Below are 25,972 nucleotides of genomic sequence, written 5' to 3' on the forward strand. Positions count from 1 at the left end.
CCCTCCCAAATCCAAAATAAGTCTCTGGATTTCTTTTTGTCATTTTGTAGTAAGAGGTCTAACAGAATTAAACCTAAGTTGACCCCAGAAATAAGTAACTTCACTATGTAGGATAACATACTGTACATTTGTGTTGTCTGCCAATAACAAAAGAAATGTTCATGCATAGCCCATAAAACATCAAAAACAGGAAATATTTCCTTATTTGGTTTAATAACATGCTTTATGGTCATTTTCATATTTTGTGCAAAACTGGTTTGTGTCAAAGGGAACTGTTATCACTTACATGCTTTTCTACATATTGGGTTTTGATAAGGTCCACAGAAAAGAAAAAAAATTGGTTGATTTTGCAATTGCTACTATTTTTAAGCATACAGCAGCCGGGTCTATGGGACCCCAAATAATAAGGACCGAAAGCCAGTGTCAACAAACACAAGGGTTAATAATAAAGCAATTTATTTGCCAAATAAGAATGCCTATACAGTATATACAGTACATACGACAGTCTGAATACTACCAAGAAAACGCAAAACAAAAGTAGATGGACTCCCAGACTGCATGGAAAGTGAACAATCATAACCATATTTTTTAAACACACGCATGATATAATGAGGGATTCCTGACCCCTCTGGGCAATTAAATATACACATTCCATTATCTATATAAAACAACAATAATCTGTACACCATTGTATGTAAAATACGATTGCACAACCCAACAAGTCCCACAACCCAACAAGTCCCACAATATGTCTATATTTGAATTCAAGCAAGGCCTTGCTGCTTAATCTTGATAAAGTAACATAAAATAATGAACAAATGTATTTTGGCAACTCCACTACCACTCGACAGATGTTTCATTCATGCTGCGAAGGAGGAAAAGTTCTCCTGTGTTTTCCCTTGTTTACCAGTGAACACATGAAAGTGGTTAATACACCCGCTGATGCAAAACTATAAGAACTGTTGAAAAGGTCGGAAGACAAAGGTATTTACACTGATGAATGAACATTTGGAGCTGCATGGCTTTCTTTACAGTGTGCGTTTTAATGGTGTGTAGGTCGACATGATGGAGACCTCGTCACTCTTAGTCAAAGTTTAGTCTGTCGGGAGAACCTCTGAAACCAAACCATACTCAGGTCCTCTTTCCTCTCCAGCACTGTAACACTCGGCGGTCTCCTCTTCAGCAAAGTTCCACATGGAGGTCGGCTTTACCTTCCCCCTGCTGTCATAGTTCACTCCTGTTCTTCCTCCTCCTCCTGGAGCTCTTCAATGGCGTCCATCTGAGTCCTGGAGCACACCTCGCTCATTGGGGCAGAGTCCTCGCCCTCCACCACCAGCTCATTGGACATCTCATTGTTTTTCTGTGGCGACGGCAGACAAGAAAGAAATGAAAAAGCACATAATCCTTTAAAAAGTCACTGAGCAAAGGAGAACTGCCAAAAATTGCAGCTGAGACCATTGTTGTGCTAATCTAATACGTGATAGGCTGCAAACTGGAACACCACAACTAGTAATCCAGTCCACACATGAAGATGGAATAATTAGGAGCATGCAGAGCCTCCTGAACCTGATGACCTCATTAGATTATGCTTCTGGTTATTAGCACCAACTCATTACAAACTGGAGACACAAATTGGAATATTTAGCAGACTTGGCTGTGAGTACAGTAAAATTCAAACTGGGAAATGAATGATATGCATTCAGAGAGCTGCTCTTTGGGCTTTACCAGAAAAGGCTAAAAAATTTCCCCACATATGTACTCAGGTAGTTCTTGAACGTTTTAATCACTCTTGGTATTAAAGAACAAGTTTGACATTTTGGGAAATATGATTTTTGACTTTCTTGCTGAGACTTCAGCAGGAATCAAAAAGCCTGGCTCTGCCCAAAGGTAACAAAATCTGCCTACCAGAACCTCTAAAGCTCACAAATAAGTTATCTTGTTTGCTTAATCTCTAACCAGCCGAAACTGTAGGAAATCTTTGTGTTCATCTCTCCCACCCCTCATTTCCTGTCATCTTTATTATGTTGTCTATATTAAAGACATAAATTCTAAAAACAAAAAGACATGCTGGTAGGCAGATTTTTCAAACTTTGTACAGAGCCAGGCTAGCTGTTTCCCTTGTTACCAGTCTTTATGCTAAGATAAGCTAACCGGCTGCTGGCTATAGCTTCATATTGAACGAACAGATATGAAAGTGGTATCGAGCTTCTCATCTAACTCGCTGCAAGAATGCGCATTTCCAAAAATGTCAACTATTCCTTTAAAAGTAAGAAACCTGGGACAAAGTCAAGCAAGCTCTAAGCTGCTGCCAACCACATTATTTTTTCGATAAATGTCAAAGATTGTGTCACTTTGGGACAGTGAAAGCTCTATTTTAAGATATCTTGGGCTTCAAAATGTTTTAATTGTTTTAATTTTAATATAACCCTGTAATATTCTGGACTCGAACTAGCTGCGTAGATATATAGATGTCCTAAATGAAATAATAGATTTGTTTCAGTTACATACATCCCTATTCAAACTAAACATTGTGTCCCTCACATAATAAGTGAGGGACACACCTGTTTCAAAATTGCAGCTGATGGGATTTGCAGAAAGCATGGAATAAGGTGTGTACTCTCATGTTTGAAATGACCTCAACCCAGGTGTTCTCACCTGTTGACGATAAACATAGCAGGCTGCTATGGCAACCATTGTCGACTCCCCTATGAAACCGGCCAGGAGGGATCCAACCCCGAGCGTGGCCCCGTGAACCCTGAAATACAAAAGGATTGTGTAAAGTTTTCAGTTGCTGCTGCGTTTTACCCAAAATTATTCTACAGTTTTAGAAGTGTGGAAGTGAACCCTCCTTTGAGTAATAAAAAATAAGAATATACAAAAACATACATTTTACCAGAAAAACACACAATACTGTCTGAAATAACGCAGTAAGCCTGAGTCACAGTGCTGACCTTTGTGACCCTGACCGTGTTCTCTGAAGTGTTGACTTACCCCATATAAGGCAGCACAACTAGACTGGTGATGAGGACAATGATGCGGAGAACCGAGCTGGGGGCCAGCACAAAGGTCTTTTTCAGGGTCATGAGCCATCCAGTTAAATGAGCCCGAACAGTCACTGCAAACACACACACAAAGTGGAAACATCACCCCACTGGTGCTACGCCCCGGTTAAAGCCACAGCAGGAAGGAAAATACAGCTGTACACTGATGCTGAAAAACATTTAATCAAGTGTCTTACCTGGCAGGGGAAAAAAGGAGAAAATTCTGAGCGGGACCACACACAGCTGAGCGAAAGCATACTCCACTCCAATGACATCAACCAGGATCTTCTCTGATACATGAGGACTCCAAAACACCACAAAGCAAAGCTGGACACAAAATGAACAAAAGCAAATTAATTTTTGCGCTCACTGCACCACAATAGAGTCGCCCAGCATGCCTCATTAGATTTCATTAGTTCATTAACTCAAGGGGTTTTGGATTGAATGTGGGCCTTTGAAGATCACAAAACAAGCGAACGAGCAAACACATGACAGACAATGTTATTGTTTCTAGAGGCACGTGCACCACTACCAAAGCATCTCAAAGCTATTATTACTGTATTATAAACACATTAGGGAGTGTTAAACAGAAGTATAAACCTGTCTGATCTGAACATAAATAATACATCATTTTGTTTAAAATTGTATGAAGAGACTTTCTCTGCATTCCAAACTTGGAACAAGCACCGAGGGGCCTAGAGAACCATAAAAAGGTCTCTTTCTGGTTCCAAAGTGACCGACTACACTGCTAACTCTGTCACGCTCACTTGTGTTGTCTTAACTGTGAGCAAAAAATAAAAAAAATCAGTGTATGAGCTGTGTGATATCTAGCCCTTATCACAGTATTTAAACAAAGGGCAGTGCTGAAGCGTCAGCCCTTGTGTCCAGCCCCACTTGTGTTAAAACCTTATTCGTGTAAAGACCTGGGAGTCTACCTGTGTAGGCCATCTTACCAGACCACTCCTCCCTATCTTGCCTACTTACCATCTTCCAGGTCTTCCCTCTTCTCTGCACACGTTTCCAGAACATTCCTCACATTGAAAACATACGCAAATCTTGCTCCTATTCCAAAACACAATGTTAAGAACCTCCAGACTTTCCAGAAGTCCTCGCTCAATTGTACCACCTCCTCAGATGGTCTGTGGAACTACCAGTCCACTGTCAATTAAGCTGATTTTATCCCTTTCTTTGCTAGCCAGTCACATATTATACACACTCGCCCTCACTGAAACCTGGATACATCCAAAAAACACTACGCCAGCTGTGCTTTCCACAGATCATGCTTTCTCCCATACTGCTCAGGCTGTCTAATTTCCATCAAATGGAAATTCACCCAAATTATCCTCTCTATGAAACCATTCCTCATTTGAATACTGTGCAATCAGCTGCGGTCAAAATCTCTTTTCTTGTTATTTACTCTCCACCAGGACAGTTGGGCAATTTTGTTAATGCACTGGACATGCTGTTGTCTTCCATCCCTGCACGCTGGCTTCGGGTACATTCCCCGCAATGTTTAAGGGGGCCCAGGCCCTAAACCCATCTCAAATTTAAAACTGCAGGCCGATCTCGCTACTAGCTTTCCTATGTAAAGTTCTACTTTGAACCCTGAGGTCTCATCTTGCTGGACTTGTCGGCAGCCTTTGACACTGTGAACCACCAAATCATCCTGTCCACCCTATCTGAACTATCTACCTATCTGGTTTGAATCCTACTTGATGGGGGTCAGGGCTCACAGGGATCCTTCAAAAGTGGCATGGCAAGGAAAAGTGTCCAAGCGTCATTTCCTTTCCACTGGAGTAATGCAAGGATCTGTGCTTGGGCCCGTTGTTTTCTTAATATACACAACCTCCCTTGGTCTGATTATCCGCTCACATGGTTTTTCTTACAATTGCTATGCTGAAGATACCTCGCTTTATCTGTCCTTTGCCAGACAACCCTACTGTCTAAGCGCAGATCTCTGTCAGCCTCAGTGATATCTCAAATTGGATGATGGAACGCCAGTTTCAACTCAGTCGCTCCTTCTGTTCAGCACAACGTTACTATCCAGCTCAGCTCCGACTCGCTCTCACCAACAAGTTCTGCAAGAAATCTGGGCATCCTGATTGATGACCAACTAACTTTCACTGAGCATGTTGCTTCTTAACTCGGTCATGTCGCTTCACATTATATAACATCAGAAAGATCAGGTCCTATCTGACTGTGTATGCCGCTCAACTCCTTTTATAGGCACTGGTCATCTCTCTTCCCAGGCTCCCGTTCCCGGGGTGATGGAACAAGTTACTGAACTCAATTCAGTCTTCAAAAATCCCTTGAAAACCTACCTCTTCCAAGAGTACTTAGTCATCTAATACGCTGTATCTCTCTCTCTCCATCCTTCTATATCTCTTTCTCTAAAATGTGTTTCTTCATGCATCTGCAACCCTGTGGCTTCTCCTTGATCTACTATGGCTTGGGGATTATACATCATTTGTTTGGACAAGAGTGTCTGCCAAATGTAAAATTATTTTATGCTGCTGACATTGAGTCATACCTTATGGTGAGAGAAAATGAGGGAAGGAGAAAGGAGGACACACAGCACAAGATGAAAGCTTTACAATAGTTTGAGTACACTGAAACAAAAATCGCCCAAAGTAATTCCATAAACATTTCACTATCTCACTCTTCTTAAAGATGTAGTAGGAAATTATGAATTGCTCAAAAGCCTTTGATGTTTTGTGGTTTTTGAGCCCCTCAACCAAAACATAGGAATAGATTACTTGTAACGGATGATTTTATTTGGTATTACCTTACCATCTATCATTATTTTAGCAAGATGGAGGCACATAACTCATTTATATGGCTCAAGCAAAACCGCCGTCTCCCCTGACTCAGCTTTGGTTTCTCTAAACAAGGTGACACATCCAGACTCACCGCCTCGACATCCTAAACACAGTCGGTTTTCAAAAGATTAAATTATTTGTTAGAGAACATTACTCAGTTCCTTTCTCAAATACACTTTGTCTACCTCCTCTGCTGTTTTTCATTCTGTTGTCTTCATCTGTAATCAGAACAAGCCCTGACGTGAGGGCTGTCAACTTGTGTTTTCAATATCGCTACAGGGCATACCTATCCGCCTGTTGTGCTGTGCCGAGCACACACCCTCACATACATGTTTACAGCTCTGGGATTCCACATCTGGTGTGCCATTCTCCTCCTCCTCCTCCTCCTCCTCCTCCTCCTCTTCCTCCTCCTCCCCCTCCTAAAAGACCCAACCTTGGCCACAAACTTCCTGTTTTTCCTATTCAGGCTGTTAAGCCAACTAAGTGGACTCCTTTTTACTTGACAGAAATTCGCTTTGCATCATTGTATTAATGTTGAGTAGAAGGCAAATAGATCAGAGAGACTGGACCAAATAGGGTTCTTGCAGATCTGCTGGCACAATTATCCAAACATTTTGCTGACAACCAAAAACACTCAGCAGCAGCGTACATAATGTGACTGCAGCACTTATTACTTAAAAGTACTAAAAAGTACACCTGCGAGGAGCTTTTGGAATGTGTTAACAGATATGTTTTATGTGAATGTTTTATTAAGCTCTTAAAGCTTGGGTGGGAGTGTTGGGGGGGGACACAAAAGCCTCTTAGCCTCTTCACAAATTCCACTCTAATGTGTCTCCTTCTCTCTGCAACCTGAAACCACGACAGTACGGCAAAGGAAAAGTCCATTCAGTACACGTGCAACTAAGTTATAAAAGCCATCACTTTTAACATTAGTGTACAGTGTCTTGAATGTGAGACCTTTTTTAAGTGGGAATCTTTTGACAGCATTATCTTTGGCAAGCTTTGCAAAAACTCAATCAAACATTTTTCTCATAACACTGGACTGGTTATATCAGTAATGGAGCTGAACTCTGACCGACAAACAGTATCTTCTTATCTGCGAGCAGGATTAGAAAAAGGTAAACACAGTCTAGGTGTTGTGTTTTGGGGAAGACATTCTGCATGTTGGTGATGTGTTTTTACCTTTATATCTTTTGTTTTAATATAATCAGCATGTGCAGAAATAGATTTACCCCCCCCCAAAAAAAAACCAAGCCATAATGCATTTGCTGTCAAGAATATACTGGTGTATGCAGTTTAATTAGGCATTTTTTAAAAGAAACATTACATGTTTTTGATATGAGGTTGTTGTAGGGCCCCCGGTAGGACAACTGACACCTACTTTAGTAGAGGTCAAGTCTCACCTTAGACTGTAAAAAAATACTCTGCAAGTGTAGGACTGTCCTTTATATACTGGACCTTCTTGCTAGCTATATCAACCACTAAGGTGGGTCTAGATGTTTGAACAACACTGTGTCTAAATTACAGCAATGCCTGAAAAGAAACTGGATGATTATTTTTATTATTTCAGTAAACCTGAAAGGCTGCAACTTTTTAATAAATCGTTTAGCCAATAAAAAATGGCTGGCTAAAAATGTGTCTGTTTCCTAGAACCAAAGATGATGTCTTCAAATTTCTTACTTTGTCTGACCAACAGACCAAGACCATTTTTAATTGAATGTAAAATTATATAAGAGAAAAGCTGCAAATCCTCACATTTGAGAAGCTAGAGCCAAACAAAATGTTTGGCAGTTTAATAATTAAAGATGATGAATCGATTATCAAAATTGTTGCTGACTGTTTGCAGGACTGTTTGCACACAGACCACAAAAACAAACTTAACCACACCTTCTTTCTAAGCTAATTAATGTCATATTCTGAGAGCATAACATGCAAAATTATGTGACTGAAGGAAAAAAAAAAAAAGATTCACCCTCATCTTACCGTGAGTGATAGAGCCAGACAGCAGAATGTAAACTTTTTAATATGCGTTTTGGTGACAGGGGTGCCAGCGTTCATCTTGTTGCTGGGATTGTTCTGTTGGTAAAAGAGCAATATTAGTGGCATAAACAAACCCATCTACAATAAACTGTTAGCACTGCAGCAAACCACTAGTAGGGATTGTCTGGATTACCTTGTCAAAGGCAGGGTACACTGCTCTCAGTTCAGTTAACCAACCGTAGGGCATATGACCCACAGGGTATGTGGCTGTGAGGACAGCCACAGCCTTGAAATAACAAAGACACAGCAGCTATAAGTCATCAGCACGCCACCACTTTAATATTGAAAATACCACACTCAGCACACACAGCTAAATTAATGACAGGTGTCTAACAATAGCCGACGTGAAAGCAACATGTGTGTGTCTCTCACTTTCCCAGCAGCGCACAGTTTTTCACAAGTTTATGATTGGATAACAGCCTTGAGCTTGTTATTGTGTCCCGAACAACAACGGGCAGTGTCAGGCTTTACGCAGGAACAGTAGGGCCATGTAGGAATGTTTTCACTCAGTGTAATCATGCCCTGAGTTCCACATGAACATGGTGAATCACCCAAACCACTGGCAGCCAGTGTTGTCATTGATTTCCAGTTCATTCTGGTAAACAGCTTTGTATTGTCTCTAGTAGTTAGGGTCTCTGTAAACCAGAAAGCTCCAGAGGGAATTTGTTAGCATCTGGCATTTCATCTGCAATAACTTGAGGGAAAAATTAGTCCACTGGGTTCACATAGCTGTAAAGTCCCACTTAATGATACTCTATATCGAACAACAGTCTATAATTATACTATTATAACTACTATTAAGTAATTTGTGGCAGCTTAAATTAATAACATCCAGATTAAATGTAAAAAACTTGTCAACCACATATGACAGTTAGTCACTATAAGAAATTATAGGAAAATGCTTTCTAGAAGAACAGTTACAGATATGTCTGGTGAATTAAATTCCTGATACACCCACCTCTGTAGCATCAGAGGTCCCCTTGAGGTCACGAGACACAAAGAGGTTGACGATGGGTCGGCTGATGCGCTGAGTGGCCAGGATGAGGGCCAGGGGCCACCAGAAACTCAGCATCTTTTTGATAGTGGCATCGCCCTGCAGGGATCAAAACACACCCAATAAATCACTTGTTTTAGAAAAGACAAGCTTAATTCCTTATTCTATTATTGCAAAATTCAACTAACTTCATTGCCCCTTTGGTTCAGGTGGCTCAACTAGATAGCAGCATTTACAAAGTGGAGGTCCACACCCCTCATTTATTTGTCATGTTTTTCCTACAAGACTTTGACAAAAACTAAACAACAATAAAAAGGCTGCACTTACCCCTACATCAATTCCACTGGAGTCTGGGATGTTGTCGTGAATGTTACAGTAGTAACCCAGACCGACGATGCTGAAACGGACCAAGGCACCCATATACAGGGAAAGGATCGGGATGAGTAAAGGCTCCACGCATTCTAGGTTACTGTGGAGAAGAATGGCCACGAACACAATCTGCAGGAAAGAGCAGCGACGGTAAACACCGAAAATCACAGACTACAAAAATGTGGCCTTGTGCAATAGATTAAAATGAAGGACTGGATCTCGTTACCTGGGCCACAACATCAGAGATTGAGGCTGAGCCTACTATGACGCTGTACTTGTGCTTGAGAAGTATCCCTGCATGAATCCATGCCTTCAAACAGAACAATGGACAGAGATGTGAAAAAACAAAAGCTCTATTTTGGCCATTTTTTCAACCACAGCTGGATGACAGGCTATATAATGGAAGTGAGCTAGACGTTAAAGCACTACCACTGGAAACCAGCATGGACAGAGGATTTAAAAAACCTCCCAGCTATTTCTAGGTCAGGTCTAGGTTTAAATCCATGCTTGCATGATAAAATGTCTGATTTCTCATGTAGAATAATGCTGCTATACTGTACACTCACCATTGCATCCAACAAAGGAAATGCTGCCAGGTATAAGAAAGCCTTTCTTGTCTTGTGCCCCACAGATTCATCCACATGGTGGAGCTTATTAATGATGTAGTATCCTAAATCTGTGTACGCTAGAGGAAAAAAAGAGGAAACCACTGGTGAGTAGAAGTTAGGGAGATCATTCCTACCATATTTTCATTGTTTTGAGCAGCAGGTTGTGATTTCCTCCCAGAAAGAAAGCTGTCAGAGGGTGCTACAGTAATGAAACTTTAGGTTTGCCACAAAAACCAAAACTTCACTTTTACAGGATGCGGTTTAAGCACAGCGTGTCATCACATGTGCACAAATAACACTTAAACACACACCTATCAAGATATGAAGGACGAACGCGATGGCCCCGGCCGTCACCATGCAGAACACAGCCTTCCTCCGGTCCCTCCTGCTGTTGACAAACACCAAGCCCACATTCTTGAAGTCGCTCATGGGTCCAGTGAAGAACTTCATCAGAGAGTAGGCCAGACCGTAGCTGGCCAGCATTTCAATCGCATCCTCTTTGACTGTGGCTATGCCCCTGTTGAGGGCCTGGAAAAGATATTACGGGGTGGGTGTGGAGAGGGAGAGGTGTCAGGGGAAAGAGACAGCACGTGAGGGAGGGAGGGAAGTTCAGTAAGGCAGCATGACCGGCCCACATGACCATGACTTAGCCTAACTTTATCTCTGACCAGATGGAAAGTGCTACCTCCATGTGCTTCACAGACACAATAAAAAAATAGACCTTTTACTAGTGCAAAGCCAGTGCATCATAATGTCTGGACAGGAAACACCCACAACACTTTATCCGGGAATGATTTCCATTCAGTTTTAGCTTCAGAACTACTACAGCTGGCCTTTTCCTTTGCAGGACTCTGTGTGCTATTTATACCAGCTAACAGAGCCGTTACATAAGCTTAATCCTAAAATCTCCAAGCTTCAATGTGTTTGTTTTTTTTTTTACTCTCACACTATCTGCACAGGGACTCTTGGGAGAGGGCAGCCTCCAGATCAGTCATATGGCTGAGAAAGGACAGGAAATGTCCAAGGAGGAAAATATGACAATTAAGACAATTTTAAGAAAGCTGGGTACATGATCCGCCATCATCTACAAACAGGCCTTGATCCCAATTTTACTGATTAATCAAAAGACAAACAAATCAGCCAGGTAACGTTTGTGTGGTGCTTTTCTAGGATACTGGCTGGATACTAAAAAACGGTGAAGTCCGCAGGAGCTCAATGTATTTGGTGACAAAAACATCTTCTCTGAATAAACAAGGCCTTTTTGGCGTGATGGGTCCACGCGCCTCTCCTCTTCCTAAATAATGTATATAAAAACCTAATGGAAATCTAACCTACCTCTCAGCCTACCAGCTAAGCTAGCTCTAGCTACCACACCAGCCAGCCGTCTTTAACTGACAAAACACGGTCGAAGTGTTCAGTGTCAGCGCGGAGAAACGGTGTCGGTGTTTTCTGGAGCTCAGTCACTGATGCTCGGCGGCAGCAGCGGCTGACACACTGGAACATAAATCTCACAGGGGCGGAATAAAAGACGTTAGAGCCGTTAGCCGCTGCTAGCAAAGGCAAACAGCTGCAGTCTTGAGCTTTTTGTTACTGACCTGACGCTATACAGCGAGAAAAAAATAAATAACAACGCACCCAGCAAGCAAAACTGAAACGTTACCTGTTCCCCGAGGTCGATGGCAACATTGGTGATAGCCAAAGGCACCAGAAAGCGGATGAGAGGCCAGTAAGGACTGAGAGATGGAAACTCCACCATAGTACAAGCCGGGATGACAGAGCGAGGGGCATCTGCCTCGGTCTTGATTGATTAAAAAGAAAATCAAAGATTGTCGTCTAGAAGGCAGTCAAAGCACATGTATTTCTAGCGAGAATTGGAGGTTGTAGCGCTTCACAATGCTTCGGTGCTGCTGAGCGGAGGCGAAGGTCAACGGAAATTTCAGACCGGCGCATCTTCCTCGCAAATCATCTTCAAGGGGGTGGGGGGAGACTCAAGGTGACGCCAAACAGCGCCGAATTTAAGCGAGGAAGCGTCTCACGCTATCACCAGTAGAGATCCACACGAAAACAGTAATCCAAAACGGGTTGGATTAGTTTTCTAGCTCCGCATTTCACTGCGCCTGTGCTACGCAGTCCGGTTGTTGTCGACCCTCCCCGAGGCTGGAACCAACTGCTGCCCGCACGTGGGCCAGGCATCCCGGCCGTGACATCATCAGCGAGTCTAAACCTGGCTTTTATTATTACTGCCTGTACACACACACACACACACACACAACGCAGCACTGCATAACATGTGTTTACATTACACAATAGCATTGTTCTGACTCGGTATTGCTTCAGCTGGCATGTCATGGTGAATAAATATACACACGTTGTTTGTGGGGAATATATTATTTCTGTATGTACAAGCCACCAAATATTGGGAGCGTTTAACTGGAGTCTGGTACAAAAATGGTAAATTGAATGAAAGCGTGGGCAGCTGGATTTACATGGTGACAAACCCCCAAACACCTACATGTTACAAATGTATCTTCAGGCAGGAAATAGCTTGGTGCCATACATATTTATGTTTACATTGTAGGCCTTCCGCTCCTTTGAGGACAGAAATTATTGTAGGATAAACAGATAAACCCTGATATGGCAATAGCTTGTGAAATATTGACCCCTGGTGGACAACGAAAAATGGATATAAGCATAAACATCGGCCACAGTAAAATATCTTTCTGTCACAGATGTTTTTGACCAAATAACCTAATCAATTAATAATTCCTTCTTATTTAGCTTTTAATCAACCAGGAAAGCCAACAAACTCTTCCTTGCAAAGATATGTTGTCCAAAGACAAACATACTCATTAATGGGATAATTTGTGCTTAACGGACACATGAAATGCTGTTTCACTGGTCAGAAATGCATTTAATTGTGAACGATATAAGCATATATGCTGTGCAACCTTTGTTTGAGCCTAAAAGTTCATGTCTGACCTTGGAAACTGTAGTTAGACCATTTATTTTTGTCAAATTGATTATTTCATTTAGCTATTAATGTCAGACTTGAAATGCACATTGTCATTCTGCAACAGTGTCTTGTGGCCTTTCACACACACACACACACACACAGATATACTAATATGGTCTGTTTACAGTTCATGTGAAATGGGAACATGCCACTGTTGCAGTGTAAAGAGCTGTGAGTAAACTCTGCAACCTGAAGAATGTTCAGTCAAAAGTTGTTTGTGCCTCTGTCAGGTGCCTGAGGGAGGTTCTGCCATGAATTTAACTGCCGACACAGCCCTTTACTGGCAGACATGCCTTTCCTTGGCAGCTGTAACTGAAGTCACATGTTTACTAAAAGAGGCCTTACCTGCAAGTACACTTTGTGAGTGAAATCCTAAGGCTACAATATAATTCTTTCATCATGTCAGGATTGTTTCATTACATCTACTGCTAACTGCTTACAGGGTTAGCAGCAATAAAGGACTTCGTGGTTTTCTTTTGAAAGTAAATAATCGACTTTTACAAGTGCAGAAGTGTGTTTAGTGCAGCATGTATCCAACTTTGTGTACTACAGCTCATTTTGTTGGTGTGATTTTGGATAACAAAGCATAGAGTGGAGCCCAGGTCTCCCTGCATAAATGTGTTTCTGTGTCAGTTTGTGTATGTTGCAACAGCCAGGACCCTAAATTAGTTCATGTTTATCTGTATGTATTAGAATAATGGATGTGCAACTCAATAATAATTTCATTCAGCTCAGTGGAGTGTTGTTTGTTCCTGCAGTTGCCGTAGGAGGTGGTAACTTTGGATAAGATTATTGGTATTGGTATGAACATGTTAATTTTGGTATTCATGTTCCATGACTTGGAAAACCGTGTTTACAAGTTTCCCAGATTATTAAACCCTCCTGCAACATTTATTATATTGTGTGGTTTGGAGATATTGGGTAGGAAACCCTCTTTTTATGGGTTCACATTAGCAGAGGACTAAAAGGATTTTCCAGGGCAGCAGATGTCACACTAATCTAAACACCTATTTGCTTTAAACATTTATTATGATTAGGACTTTAAATACCAAACTTAAACTTTGGGATTTTTATTGTGCTCTGACTCCAGGAAGTCTATGTTCTGAGCACATTTGGCTGCCAAACATTTAGAGGGCATAACATACATCGCAGTACGTTAAGTGTTGACGGCCAGAAATTACAAATCTAGATGAAGGGAGTTGTTAAAGTTTCCTGAATATTTTATAAGAATTTGTTTTAAGAAAATAATTTATTTGAAAACACTTAATCATTTCAAATAAATTCATGGTAGTTCAAATTTGTTGAATTGTCAAAACAACTGAAAACAGTGATCAAAATGAAATACCTCTAAGTAAAACTTGAAATGTTGCTTTACTCATCTCACACAGTGCAAAACTGGAAGCAGTGCAATAGTGTTGTGATGTAAAATAAGTAGGATTTATATGTATCTACCTGTTACTGAATGATAAATGGTTTTCAGGTGATATAACACGCCATCTAGTGGCCATTTAAGGGGCCAACAGCCCTTAGCAACAATACCTGGGAATACCCGATTTAGATCAGATCCTCAGATATGGGTCATTTTCACTCTCTTGCATACACATTGCATTGCTTCAGTAACTTACGTTAGCCTACGCACACTGTGCAGCTATATAAACAAGCCTGGTCACATATTAGATTGAAACTATGACACGCCCATTATGCAGATGGCCACATCTCTCCTACAATAAGCAAACATTCAACAGAAACAGCTGATAGAATAGGTGATTTTCAGTGAATTTCTCATAACATAGATGCCATGTTTGAAAAGAAATGTAAAACATACTGTAGGTTCCATATAAAATATCACAAATTAATCACACCACCACTAATTCACGCCTCCTCCAAAGAGTTGGTGACAGTTTGGTTTCACTGTCAGACCATCCTGCATTTCAGGGAGTGGAAAGCTCCACTTGCCTTCCAGTGACAGATTTGGCATCAAATAAAGCAGCAGATGCTGAGTTGTCACTTAAGGAGCATAGCATGGCATGTTAGTCATGTACTAAACTGCAGAGCGAGGAACTAGCAAATGTTAGTCAAAGAATGCCGAGACATGGGTAAATAATCAATTGAGGTTGTCTCTCCTTTGGCAGTTTATCACTCACCTCTTCACTTCCCAGGTGTTCGTCTTCAGATTCCACACAGAATAGTTTTCAGAATATGGAACGTCACATGTGCTGCTGCAGAACATATTGCCAAATAATACAACTACATCAACTCACATTCAGAAGGACCCCATGTCTTGCCCCATGTCTTCGTTTCCCCCCTCATGTTCATTTCTCCCTCTTCTGTCCTCTCCTCTCCTGCAGGTTTTTGATGGAGGGTCATCATCTCTCGACTTCTGGCTCTGGACTCCAAATCAAAAACAAGATCACAAAACCCGACAGCTGTCATCTTCATCCCACCAATTAACAACACAAGCACTGTCCTACCTCACCATAACTATGATCTGTACCTCTCCACAGAGCACACCTGAACCATATTTCCATCTGTTACTGCCATAAACAACCAATAAGTTACATCCTCATGCTGCAGGTGTGGTCTGTTTCTAGTAAAAGTGACCTGATATACTGGCTGACCCAGTTTTCTTGGAAAAGTACAAATTCATGGAACAGAAGAAATGATGCCACTTCATGTCAAGCGTTCAGAACTGACAAGACTTGTACTGTTCAGCAGGGAAACCGCAGGGTGTACTATGTGCTTGTTCCAACGTTTAGAGGACCGAACTGGGAAAATAGTGGACTTTTATTTAGACGAACCATTCGATCGCGACTCATAGACACAACGATGCCTCCAGTAGAGTAGGTGGTGGCAGTATGCAACCTCAAAAGCAATGGTTGCCATCTGCCATAAAACGGAAAGAAGAAGCAACTGTGCACGGTTGATACCCATGGAGGAGCCAGAAGGGAAAAGGAGGAGGAGGTCCAATATTAGGACATTTTTTCCCAAAAAGTCTCAAAACCAAGTTGTGATTTGTGATGGCATAATGAGATACTAGGTAATGATTTTTGAGTTTGCTTCTATAAGTGTTGTTTGCTAGTTTGCTAACTAATGCAGAATGCCTGAGAGCCTAACTGCATTATATTTTGAATTGTCATGTGTTTTTCCTTTACATAAATAAAGACATTTTCACCACAAACTGATGCAGAAAACTTCACCAGAATGCAGGAAATGAAGTGTTTGATACTCATATTTTCTGACCCCACGCTTAATATGTGTCCCTACCTACTGCTAGGATCATTACATTTCATACTACACTTGTTGCTAGTCAAGTATGCAAACTGATGAGTGGGTTTAGACACTGATAACCTCAGACAACATGAAGCTTTTATAAATCCTGTACCTCAACAAACTGTTCCACTTGTATGTTACTGAGGAGCCAGTTGCATCATGTGGCTTCAGGTGCTGCTGGTTGCACAAGAGTATTGTTTATAGATCAAAGAAATGAGTGTGAGTCAATCATGTATGATGAAATAAAAAATTAATGAAAAAGAACACTGAACCCATTGATAATGTTTTTTTTGGCATTAACAACCCAACAACAACGCATCTTATTCTGCTGCCCTGAGTTGGGTCTGCAGGTATTCCTTTCAGGCTGCAAACAGCCCCATTAAACACCTGGGACACCACCTCCTCTGCATGTTTTTAAGGTAAAACATTTTTATATACAGTTAATATTCTAAAATAAAAACACCACATCAATCATAGATACAGTAAGACATCACAGCCCAGTGTTTATTGTAGTAAAGACACAAATACTATATTATCTATATTAATATGTATTTTACCTATTTTCTAAGTTAGATAAAATAGAAGTTTCTATAGAAGGCAGAACCTCCCTCAGGCACCTGACAGAGGCACAAACAACTTTTGACTGAACATTCCTCAGGTTGCAGAGTTTACTCACAGCTCTTTACACTGCAACAGTGGCATGTTTCCATTTCACATGAACTGTAAACAGACCATATTAGCATATCTGTGTGTGTGTGTGTGTGTGTGTGTGTGTGTGTGTGTGTGAAAGGCAACAAGGCACTATTGCAGAATGACAATGTGCATTTCAAGTCTGACATTAATAGCTAAATAAAATAATCAATTTGACAAAAATAAATGGTCTAACTACAGTTTTCTCTCTCTCTCTCATAAATATATATATATGAGAGAGAGAGAGAGAGAGAGAGAGAGAGAGAGAGAGAGAGAGAACTGTATATATATACATACATACACATCGTGTTGATCAACAAACAGCAGAAGAAGGCAGTGGTGATAGATGTAGCAATCCCAAGTGACAGCGACATCAAGAAGAAGGAACACGAGAAGCTCGAAAAATACCAAGGGCTGAAAGAGGAGCTAGAAGAGGTGTGGATAGTAAAAGCAACAGTGGTGCCAGTGGTAATCTGAGAACTGGGGACTGTGACCCCCAGACTGGGAGAGTGGCTCCAGCAGAGTCCAGATACAACATCTGAAGTCTCTGTCCAGAAGAGTGCTGTCCTGGGAACAGCTAAGATACGTGCAGAACCCTCAAACTCCCAGGCCTCTGTAGAGGACCCGAGCTTGAGGATGACACTTACCACCACGCAGGGGGTGAGAGGGGGATATATATATTTGGTCTTGTTTTGTTTTTTTCAGGAATACCTGCAGATACAACTCAGGGCTGAAAATAAAACTGACAACTTTGTTTTTCTGGGTTAAAAAAATGGAATCAATATTTATATTCACAGTTAATATTCAAAAGGATGCTGAAATTGAACATCACTCAAAAAATACAATAGTAAAGACCAGAGCTCTTTGTAGTAAAGATGCAAATACAACATTATCTATCAGAAAGTATTTATAAAATAAAGTAAATTATTGTAAGTAGAGTTACAACACAGAGGGTTGTTACGTTAAGCACAATAACCAAGTTTATCTTATTCTTCTTATTTATCTTAACTTCAGCTGCTGTTTTATGGTACTTGTTTGAACATTTATATAACAGTTGGCTGGATTCCTACACACAGAGGGTGGACACTTATCCGTAGTGGCTCCCTTTTTTAAATTTTACTAGATTTGTCTTAGATTTGGGACCGGCAGGAAATCTTCTGTGCACACACGAAGAGAGAGAATAAAATACAAAACTCTCAGTCCGTTCCTATAAATGCAGTGCAGGTTAGGCTGTAAGCTATGTCAATAACTGTCCCTTGTCACTGTCAATAATTAATGACACAATTAGCTCTTGAGTAGTCTGACAGATCTGCCATGCTCTCACTGTTGACTGTTTAGTTGGCAACCTCCTCTCCGACTAAGCTGAACAACTATTGATTTTCTGCCTCATACCAAGGCATCATGCTGAACTGGGTCCTGAGTGTATGAGATGGCGCTCCTTTTATTTATATGTGTCTGCTGATGTTAGGCGTTCCCTTTATGAATGAATTCAAGCGCAGGTGTGCGTACGTTTGTCAAATGCTGCCACAACCTCTGAGGAAAATCATTGACTTTTCTTTAGCTTTCTTGCGGCACACTATATAAGCTCATGTCAGCATCATCTTATCTGTGTCATGGGATCACACACACACACACAAACACACACTGGACAAAGAAGAGGAAAAGACTGATATAGCAGAGCTTGTATAGAGTGCGCTGAATATGCTGCATATATGAGGCCACAGAACACAACACGTTGGATTTGTGGTCAGAAATGAGGGAAGTTGAGAGAGGCAGCCTCTGAGTCAAAAAGGAAGGACAACAGTTGGTACCCATAGTGTGAAAATGACTCATTCAACAGTTATATGTCTAACTGTTCAATGGAAAAGATGTGTGCTGATCTGTGCAGAGTGGTAGATCGGGTGCCAGATATAAAGATCAATTTAATTTTCTCACTTACTATAGCAGGCAGTGATTTCAGATCCTTATGAATCATTGTTATTTTGCACCACCACTGGAAGATGTAGTGTCATAACTGTTAACGTAACTAACTGTTTACATCTGGCCATGCATTGCTTTGCAGGATGTTTTGCAAAAAGTGGTGCACATGCTGAGGACAATGGATTCTTTGTTCCAATGTGAGACTATATATGCATAATGTTACTGTAAGATATCTGACACTTAAAAATATAATGGTGTAATGTAAATTTAGCACACAGTAGCTAGCAGTGGTTTGATAATCATACATCTTTCCCAGCCTGGTATTAGTTTACATAATTAAGATCACAAGACTTTATAAATCTTTAGCTTTCATCTTCCACTATTTATTTCTAATTTCTTATTTTTAATATGTTTATTCTTTTATTTTGGTTTAAATACTATTTCTTATTTATTCCTTATTTCAAATATTTTATGTCCTATATAAAAGCAATTGCCTTTGAGTATGAAATGTGCTCTAACTGTATAAATAAAGCTGCCTTAGCATTGAATTGTGTACAGTTTTTGGTGTTTGTGGTTGTTTTACTGCTAGGTGGGTTATATCAAGCCGTGGGGGTCAACAGTTTACAGCTAGAAGAACAATTTGATAATTCATTCGGCAGAATTGTTTTTGCCAATTACTGCTCTGAATGATTGCAGTGTTAGAAATTAACACCTTTATAGCCAACTTAGAGCCTTATACTATAGATTTATACAGAATGTAGTATTAAACTGATGTATGACGTTATGTAAATAACACTTTTTTGCTATATTTATTATCATTTGCCAAACTAGATGGAAATATTTTGGAAAAATTAGTGTAGTGCAGAAACCTTTGCACTTTACTGTATAAAGACTGTGTCAATCAAAAGTGGTAGAACCAGTTTTACTGAGAGAGAAAAAAAAACCCACATTCAAACTTTTCCCAAGCACCTTAAAGTCTCCACTTATCAGAGGAAATGATGCCAGCCAGTCTCAAAGCTTCCCTCTGTGTCTCCTGGCGCTCTGAAAACACAGCAACACAAGAAACATCCGGAGCCGATAAACACAATGACCACAACACATGAGTCTGGTAGATATGATCGCTATCCTCCACACAGCATCCCAAAGTGAGGAAAGGAGAGAAGGGAGAGAAAGGATGAAGGAATGAGTATGGAGGACGGGAGAGGGGGTGTCATTTCAGTTTGGGTTTTCTTTTCCACTTCCTCTGGACTTGATAACAAGAGAAATGTTATCTCTCTTCTCTCCTTTTCTACCCTCTTGTCTCCTTCTCTCTGCTCTCCTCCATTTGCCAGCTCAATTATTGATTTATTTTTTTCCTCTGAAGCCTCAAGCAGTGGACGCTTATGTGTCTGTGAGCATTAGTGAACCACGCTTCCCTCAGTGAGCTTATAGACACTCCTTAGTCGCTTAGTCTTAAAGGAGTTATAAGTTTAAAAATGATATTTTTAAAGAGAGATATCGTGCGTCTATTTAAATTTAATATCAGGTTTTCATGCTTACATACATTTTTTTTCTCATTCATTAGACTAAATGAAAAGACTTTAACAGTAATGTAACTAACCAACCTAGGCCTACTTAACTAAATTAACTTTTTTAAGTTAGTAACATTTATGACACTTAATTATACTATGAATTGATTCTGGTCCGGTCTGTCGTGTTCATTGCAATGACAGTTATTTGCCTTTTTCCAGAGGAAATCTGAGTAAAGTTGCAGGTTTACTCATGTGTTTAGTTTAAATGTGAGGCTACACTTTTACACACCATACATGTTATTTTCTTTCAATGCTAAGAAAACATGTTAGTCAATCAAAGTAGTGTAATTGAGATCAAAACCTGTGTATAAGAAAACAAATATAGGCAGCAGAATAAAAGCACAATTCAAAAACACAATTTACACATTACAAATTACATGAAGGGCGTAGTTGGTTTTACAAGTGACAAAGATATAAAAAAAAGCTATAAAGAATTTAGTTCTCATGTTTTGTATAATAAAAATTATCTGTAATTTGCAGTATTATTAATGCATGAACCCACAGTCACCTCTAACTTCCTTGATTGAGACCTGATATTTTATGTCCAACAATTTTATTACAAAAAATGTTTGACTAACTACTATTTCCAACATCAACAGTGAAACTTTGTAAACTCAATAAATAATGTTATATGTTCATCTTTACCACAAAGAGCACTTTAATTTACTACGTTATCTTTAGTTGATGAAAATATGATGAGTACATAATTTAAGGCAATAATGTGCCAAATAGTTTTGATTTAATTGCTCTTGTAAAGTTTATATTTTATTCTATTCTTATTTTTATTTTATATACTTATAATGTATCTCTTTTATTTTAAGTTTCTGTATTTGTCTGATTTCTTTCAGTGATTGGTCATCTTTGATGGACAACAGCACTTTTCCTTTAAAAGCATCAGTGCATAGGTTTCTTCACGTCGATCTCACACGTCAATATGTACACTGAAAGAGTTATTGGTCGCTCTAATTGTTCCTCGTGCCTATGCTGGCTGTAAAGAGATCCCTTTAAAAAGTGATTTTCACCGTCCACAGTCTTCATTCTGTGTTTTCTTGTTTTGAGACAGACTTGGGGGGGGGAAACTGAACTTATCCTTTATCTCGCAATGATTGTTTTAGTTGTACAGGTTGTAAGATGTCTGACAAAACAACAAAATTGAATATAAACTGATCATTTTAAATAAAATAACTTTGTGGTGGTCTTCTTTTTCAGCTTATTAAAATAGCACAGCTTACTTTGTCAAAAGACTGCACGCTTCGCTATATTTGTCAACTTTTTAATGAAGTGCCCCAGTAACCCCAATAAAAAGCTCCACGGCACTATTTTCTTACTGTGCCATTTATAGTGTTGCACACTTTCAGTTTCTTTAATCTACTTTCAGTCAATAATCTCTCACTTCATTGATGGTTTGTGGAGTAAAGTTCAGCTCCATCAGTGTGACCCTGCACCTACCTAGCTGCTGTCCAGTCCTGGAGCACTTTGACCGGCAGAGGGCGCTCCGAGCCCGTTCAACCCGTCCCTCCTCCCCATCACAGCAGAGGAGAGCACTTCCATCTAGCTGCGGTACCCATCTGATTCCTTTAATTACTTCCTTCCTGTTGTTAATTGGTGCCAATCTGTCCAACCTCAAAACCCAGCTACACTACATGGTCAGGAGCGCACACACTGTTTCTTTACTGTGTGCATGTTAACTTAATACATTACCCACAAACTGCAATCATATAGCGTGTCTGCTTGTTTAATTCACCTGTTTCAGCCCAATTCAGAGCTGTCAGTGCCTGCAGACAGATCGAGGTAAGCTCCTGCACCTGTGAGCTTTGCGCTAATGCATTATCGTGGAAATTGCTGCAAACCTGGCAACAAGTGTTGTTTATAGCATTTCTGCAGACAGTCGCTTTAAAAGTGTGATTTTTTTTTTTTTTTAAAGCAAGTGTTTGATTGTACAAAAGCAGGTAAATTTAGTCTAACCTTTAAGGCGGTAAAACTGACTTACTGGTTAATTACGATGATACTAACGAGATTCAACAGAATTCATGAGACAGTTTGAGATGTTTGGTGATATTTTAGGTGGCGTAGTAGTAAAATAACTCGTCCTAATTATCTCCTACTACTACTTGCAATAGTATTTTTTTGCATGTCTCCGGTCAATGGAAGCTCTGCTCTACTATGACCCCTCCCACTTCTTCTTAACCGAAATAGACCCGGCGTAAAGACAAAATGTATCATTTAGTGACAAAATATACGAATAAAAACACGTATTTCAAGTTTAAATCAACCTTAACTGCGTGCAGAGATTATTTCGGGTGATAAAAGCGGAAAATAATTTTGGTGTGTGTGATATATTCAAGGCCGGCGAGTGTTTCGCGGGAAAACGAGCGGAAGGATACAGCGGAGGAGTGCTGCGGCCGTTTTTATTGCAGCCGGCGGAGCGCTCAGCTGTGATTCCAACGCTGCTGACGACAGACTGCGTGTCGCTTTTGCAGCCGTTCAGCTCCCATTGCATGTTTCACACAGCGTCACTGAAACCGACTGCAACACCTCCGTGGAAGGATTTAATGTTTCTTTCGTATTGGAATAACTTTCCTGCTCTTTTTTGCGCCTTTTGGGTCGATTTCGCCCCGTCTTCTTCCGCCGACTGTTTAAAATCTGAAAGGTAAGGGGAGGGAGTGGGTTTCTGGAGCCGCACGTCACCTTCCCACTCCAGTTAAGTCAAAAAAAGGTATTAGTTTATCGTCAGTAGTCGTTTAGTGAAGGTGGGGTTTTCCCTCTTGCACTTAATTTACTATCAGTTTCCCAGTTGTGAGCACCTGCTGCTGCAGCACTGGTGCATGCATGCAAGGCGTGCAAACAGGGTTGATGTTTTGGAGTGACCATGTGATGTTGCTTACACTTATGTTGCAGAGCAGGATCAGTGCCAAGCAGCTACTGTGAACCTGCAGAGCTTTTTTAGAATCAGCATCTAATCAGACACATTTCGTTTGTTTTTCCTTTAACCAGCTTCACAATAATAATAAAAAAGACAGCAGAGACATCATGCCGCTGAATTCAAGTTTGGCGAGTAAAAACTATGACTACGACTACGACTCTCTTCAACCGTATTTCTACTATGACAACGAGGAGGAGGATTTCTACCCTCAGCAGCTTCAGCCTCCGGCGCCGAGCGAAGACATCTGGAAGAAATTTGAACTGCTGCCGACCCCTCCCCTCTCCCCGAGCCGCCGGCCGTCCCTGTCAAGCCTCTTCCCCTCCACGGCGGATCAGCTGGAGATGGTGACCGAGTTCTTGGGCGACGACGTGGTCAACCAGAGCATCATCTGCGACGCCGACTACTCCCAGACCTTCCTCAAGTCCATCATCATCCAGGACTGCATGTGGAGCGGCTTCTCCGCCGCGGCCAAGCTGGAAAAGGTTGTCTCCGAGCGGCTCGCCTCCCTGCACGCTGCGAGGAAGGAGTCGGCGGCCGGTGAGTGCGCGGAGCCCGCCGGTGCAGCTGCGTGGAGGCTGAACAGCAGCTACCTGCAAGATTTGAACACATCTGCGTCGGAGTGCATTGATCCATCTGTGGTTTTCCCGTACCCGATAGCAGAGACGCCCAAGCAGAGCGCAGGGACGCCGCCTAGTAAAGATTTGGGACTGGACACGCCACCCAACAGCAGCAGCAGCAGCAGTAGCAGTTGTAGTGACTCAGGTAAGCTGTGCGCTCATCATGCAGGCACACCCCTCTGTGCAATTAGGAATTTCCCTCTGCTGAGTGTGCAAGGTTTGCATCCACTGTTTTGATTAAAGGAAGGCCAATTCTCTTTTTAATTCATATGATTTGCAGTCAGATTTCCAGGCAGGAGGTAGAGACATGCTGTCTGTTCCACCCATGTCATGTTGTAGACTGCTGTGAGATTAGCTGGAGGGTATGGCTGCAGTGTTAAGCAATCAACTGATGTGGAAGGAGAGACTGTACCCCCTCCCTTCCCACTGTGGCATGCAGTGTGAATGTATTACAACCTTTCTGCTGAAGCAGAGTGTGATTGTTTTGCTTTTTTTGTGTGTGTGTTGCAGAAGATGAGGATGGAGATGATGATGATGAGGACGAGGACCAGGAGGAAGAGGAGATCGACGTGGTCACAGTGGAGAAGAGGCAAGCGGTGAAGCGGTGCGACCCCAGCCCTGCGGAAACCAGGCATCCCAGCCCGCTCGTGCTGAAGAGGTGCCACGTCTCCACCCACCAGCACAATTACGCCGCCCATCCATCCATGAGGCACGAGCAGCCGGCTGTCAAGAGGATGAAGCTGGAGAGCAGCAGCGGAGGCGGCGGCGGCAGCAGCGGTCACAGCAGGGTCCTCAAGCAGATCAGCAGCAACCGCAAGTGTTCGAGCCCGCGAACGTCTGACACTGAGGACTATGACAAGAGAAGGACTCATAACGTATTGGAGCGCCAGAGGAGGAACGAGCTCAAGTTGAGCTTCTTCGCCCTGCGGGACGAGATCCCAGAGGTGGCCAACAACGAGAAGGCAGCCAAAGTGGTGATCCTGAAGAAGGCTACGGAGTGCATCTACAGCATGCAGTCGGACGAACAGAGACTCCTCTCACTCAAAGAACAGCTGCGGAGGAAAAGTGAACTTTTAATGCAGAGACTGGCACAGCTGCAGGGCTCTCATGCTTAAAGTTTGAATCATAGACTTTTTGGCCTTTTGTTTTTTATGCAAGTTCAAGACTTGGGGTGTACAGTTGTTTGTTGCATGCAAATGCAAAATGGATTAAGTTGTTTTGGAATCTTGTTTGATTTCAATGTTAAAACTGCCTCAATTGAAGTTATGGGTGGATTAAATATTTAAAAGTTTATTTTTATTAATAAAATATAAAAAAAAAATGGGGCTACCCTGTTGAGGGCCCAAACTAAAATATAAATTTTTATGTTTTGTATATAATTAATATTTCCTAAGAAAATGTATTTTCTCAATTGTCTGGATGTTCAGACCCAGTGTTTGGTTTTTTTCCATTATGTTCCTAGATTCTTTTTGAAATATAAAAAATGTTTCTTCTTGAATTTGCGTCCTTGTTCTTGCAGTACAAAACACATTTCATCAGTTACTTTGAGTAGAATATGTGCTGGGGGGTACGTGTTGCAGTAGAGAGGAGACAAACCACATAAATGGTTATATAACTCTGACATGGATTCAGATTGTCATGTTTAGGTGTAATGATGCCCAGACAAACCCATTCCTCTCCCTCTGACTGCTTAAGGTAAACTATAAAGTACATTAAGGGTTTAAATGACTAATATTTACACTTGAAGATGCCATTTTTGATGCTGTCCTAGTGCATGGTCATAAAGAAGACAAGGTAAGCTCAGACCATGGTCTCTGATTTATGCATAGAAGCATTTAAACTTGGCACATTTTAACCTAAGTGAGAGCTTGTTATTGAAGATATTCCAATATTATTGATGCTAAAGTGAACAAATTTCACCAAAAAGTGTCACAATCACTCTATCTGTTTTATGGACAAAAGAGGGAATTCAGCTATTTGAATTAGACCTGTTTTGCTTTTAATATGCACCAGAAATGCTTAAAAAAAACATCAATTCATGCACACAGACTTAATATCCTACATGATTTTCCTGAACATTGTTCTTGGAGCTGTTTC

The 25,972-nt window shown here is 41.1% G+C and overlaps 2 protein-coding genes across 6 annotated transcripts; one reads left to right on the forward strand and one right to left on the reverse strand.

Moving 5' to 3' along the window:
- Window positions 1-439: 439 nt before the first annotated feature.
- Window positions 440-15,400, reverse strand: ankha (ANKH inorganic pyrophosphate transport regulator a). Of its 2 annotated transcripts, none has more exons than XM_044175828.1 (12): window positions 15,029-15,400; window positions 10,183-10,399; window positions 9,830-9,948; window positions 9,490-9,573; window positions 9,222-9,392; window positions 8,859-8,993; window positions 8,034-8,126; window positions 7,844-7,936; window positions 3,239-3,368; window positions 2,992-3,115; window positions 2,656-2,755; window positions 440-1,360 (listed from the first exon to the last, which is right to left on the reverse strand). In XM_044175828.1, the coding sequence occupies exons 2-12, from the start codon at window positions 10,352-10,354 to the stop codon at window positions 1,232-1,234; spliced, it is 1,350 nt and encodes a 449-aa protein (XP_044031763.1). In that variant the 5' UTR covers window positions 10,355-10,399; window positions 15,029-15,400; the 3' UTR covers window positions 440-1,231. The 2 variants fall into 2 exon arrangements, with proteins under 2 accessions (XP_044031763.1, XP_044031762.1); XM_044175827.1 differs by lacking the exon at window positions 15,029-15,400 and adding an exon at window positions 11,532-14,990.
- A 6,568-nt stretch (window positions 15,401-21,968) lies between these two features.
- myca (MYC proto-oncogene, bHLH transcription factor a) lies at window positions 21,969-25,373 on the forward strand. Of its 4 annotated transcripts, none has more exons than XM_044175831.1 (3): window positions 21,969-22,126; window positions 23,330-24,020; window positions 24,386-25,373. In XM_044175831.1, exons 2-3 carry the CDS (start codon window positions 23,366-23,368, stop codon window positions 24,988-24,990), a joined length of 1,260 nt encoding a protein of 419 aa, XP_044031766.1. In that variant the 5' UTR covers window positions 21,969-22,126; window positions 23,330-23,365; the 3' UTR covers window positions 24,991-25,373. The 4 variants fall into 4 exon arrangements, with proteins under 4 accessions (XP_044031766.1, XP_044031764.1, XP_044031767.1 ...); XM_044175829.1 differs by lacking the exon at window positions 21,969-22,126 and adding an exon at window positions 22,751-22,985; XM_044175832.1 differs by lacking the exon at window positions 21,969-22,126 and adding an exon at window positions 22,751-22,985 and having other exon boundaries at window positions 24,389-25,373.
- Window positions 25,374-25,972: the final 599 nt, after the last annotated feature.

The sequence above is a fragment of the Siniperca chuatsi genome, linkage group LG19, assembly GCF_020085105.1.
Source record: "Siniperca chuatsi isolate FFG_IHB_CAS linkage group LG19, ASM2008510v1, whole genome shotgun sequence".
In the NCBI taxonomy this organism is placed as follows: Eukaryota; Metazoa; Chordata; class Actinopteri; order Centrarchiformes; family Sinipercidae; genus Siniperca; species Siniperca chuatsi.

Excerpts from the sequence above, each read along its gene's own strand:
- myca (XM_044175831.1), top strand. The coding sequence starts at position 23,366 with ATGCCGCTGAATTCAAGTTTGGCGAGTAAAAACTATGACTACGACTAC. Across the intron at positions 24,021-24,385 it reads TAGCAGTTGTAGTGACTCAG|AAGATGAGGATGGAGATGAT; the intron begins GTAAGCTGTGCG and ends TGTGTGTTGCAG.
- ankha (XM_044175827.1), bottom strand. The coding sequence starts at position 11,627 with ATGGTGGAGTTTCCATCTCTCAGTCCTTACTGGCCTCTCATCCGCTTT. Across the intron at positions 8,127-8,858 it reads GGACCTCTGATGCTACAGAG|GCTGTGGCTGTCCTCACAGC; the intron begins GTGGGTGTATCA and ends TGTTATTTCAAG. Across the intron at positions 2,756-2,991 it reads GTTGTGCTGCCTTATATGGG|GGTTCACGGGGCCACGCTCG; the intron begins GTAAGTCAACAC and ends TTTGTATTTCAG.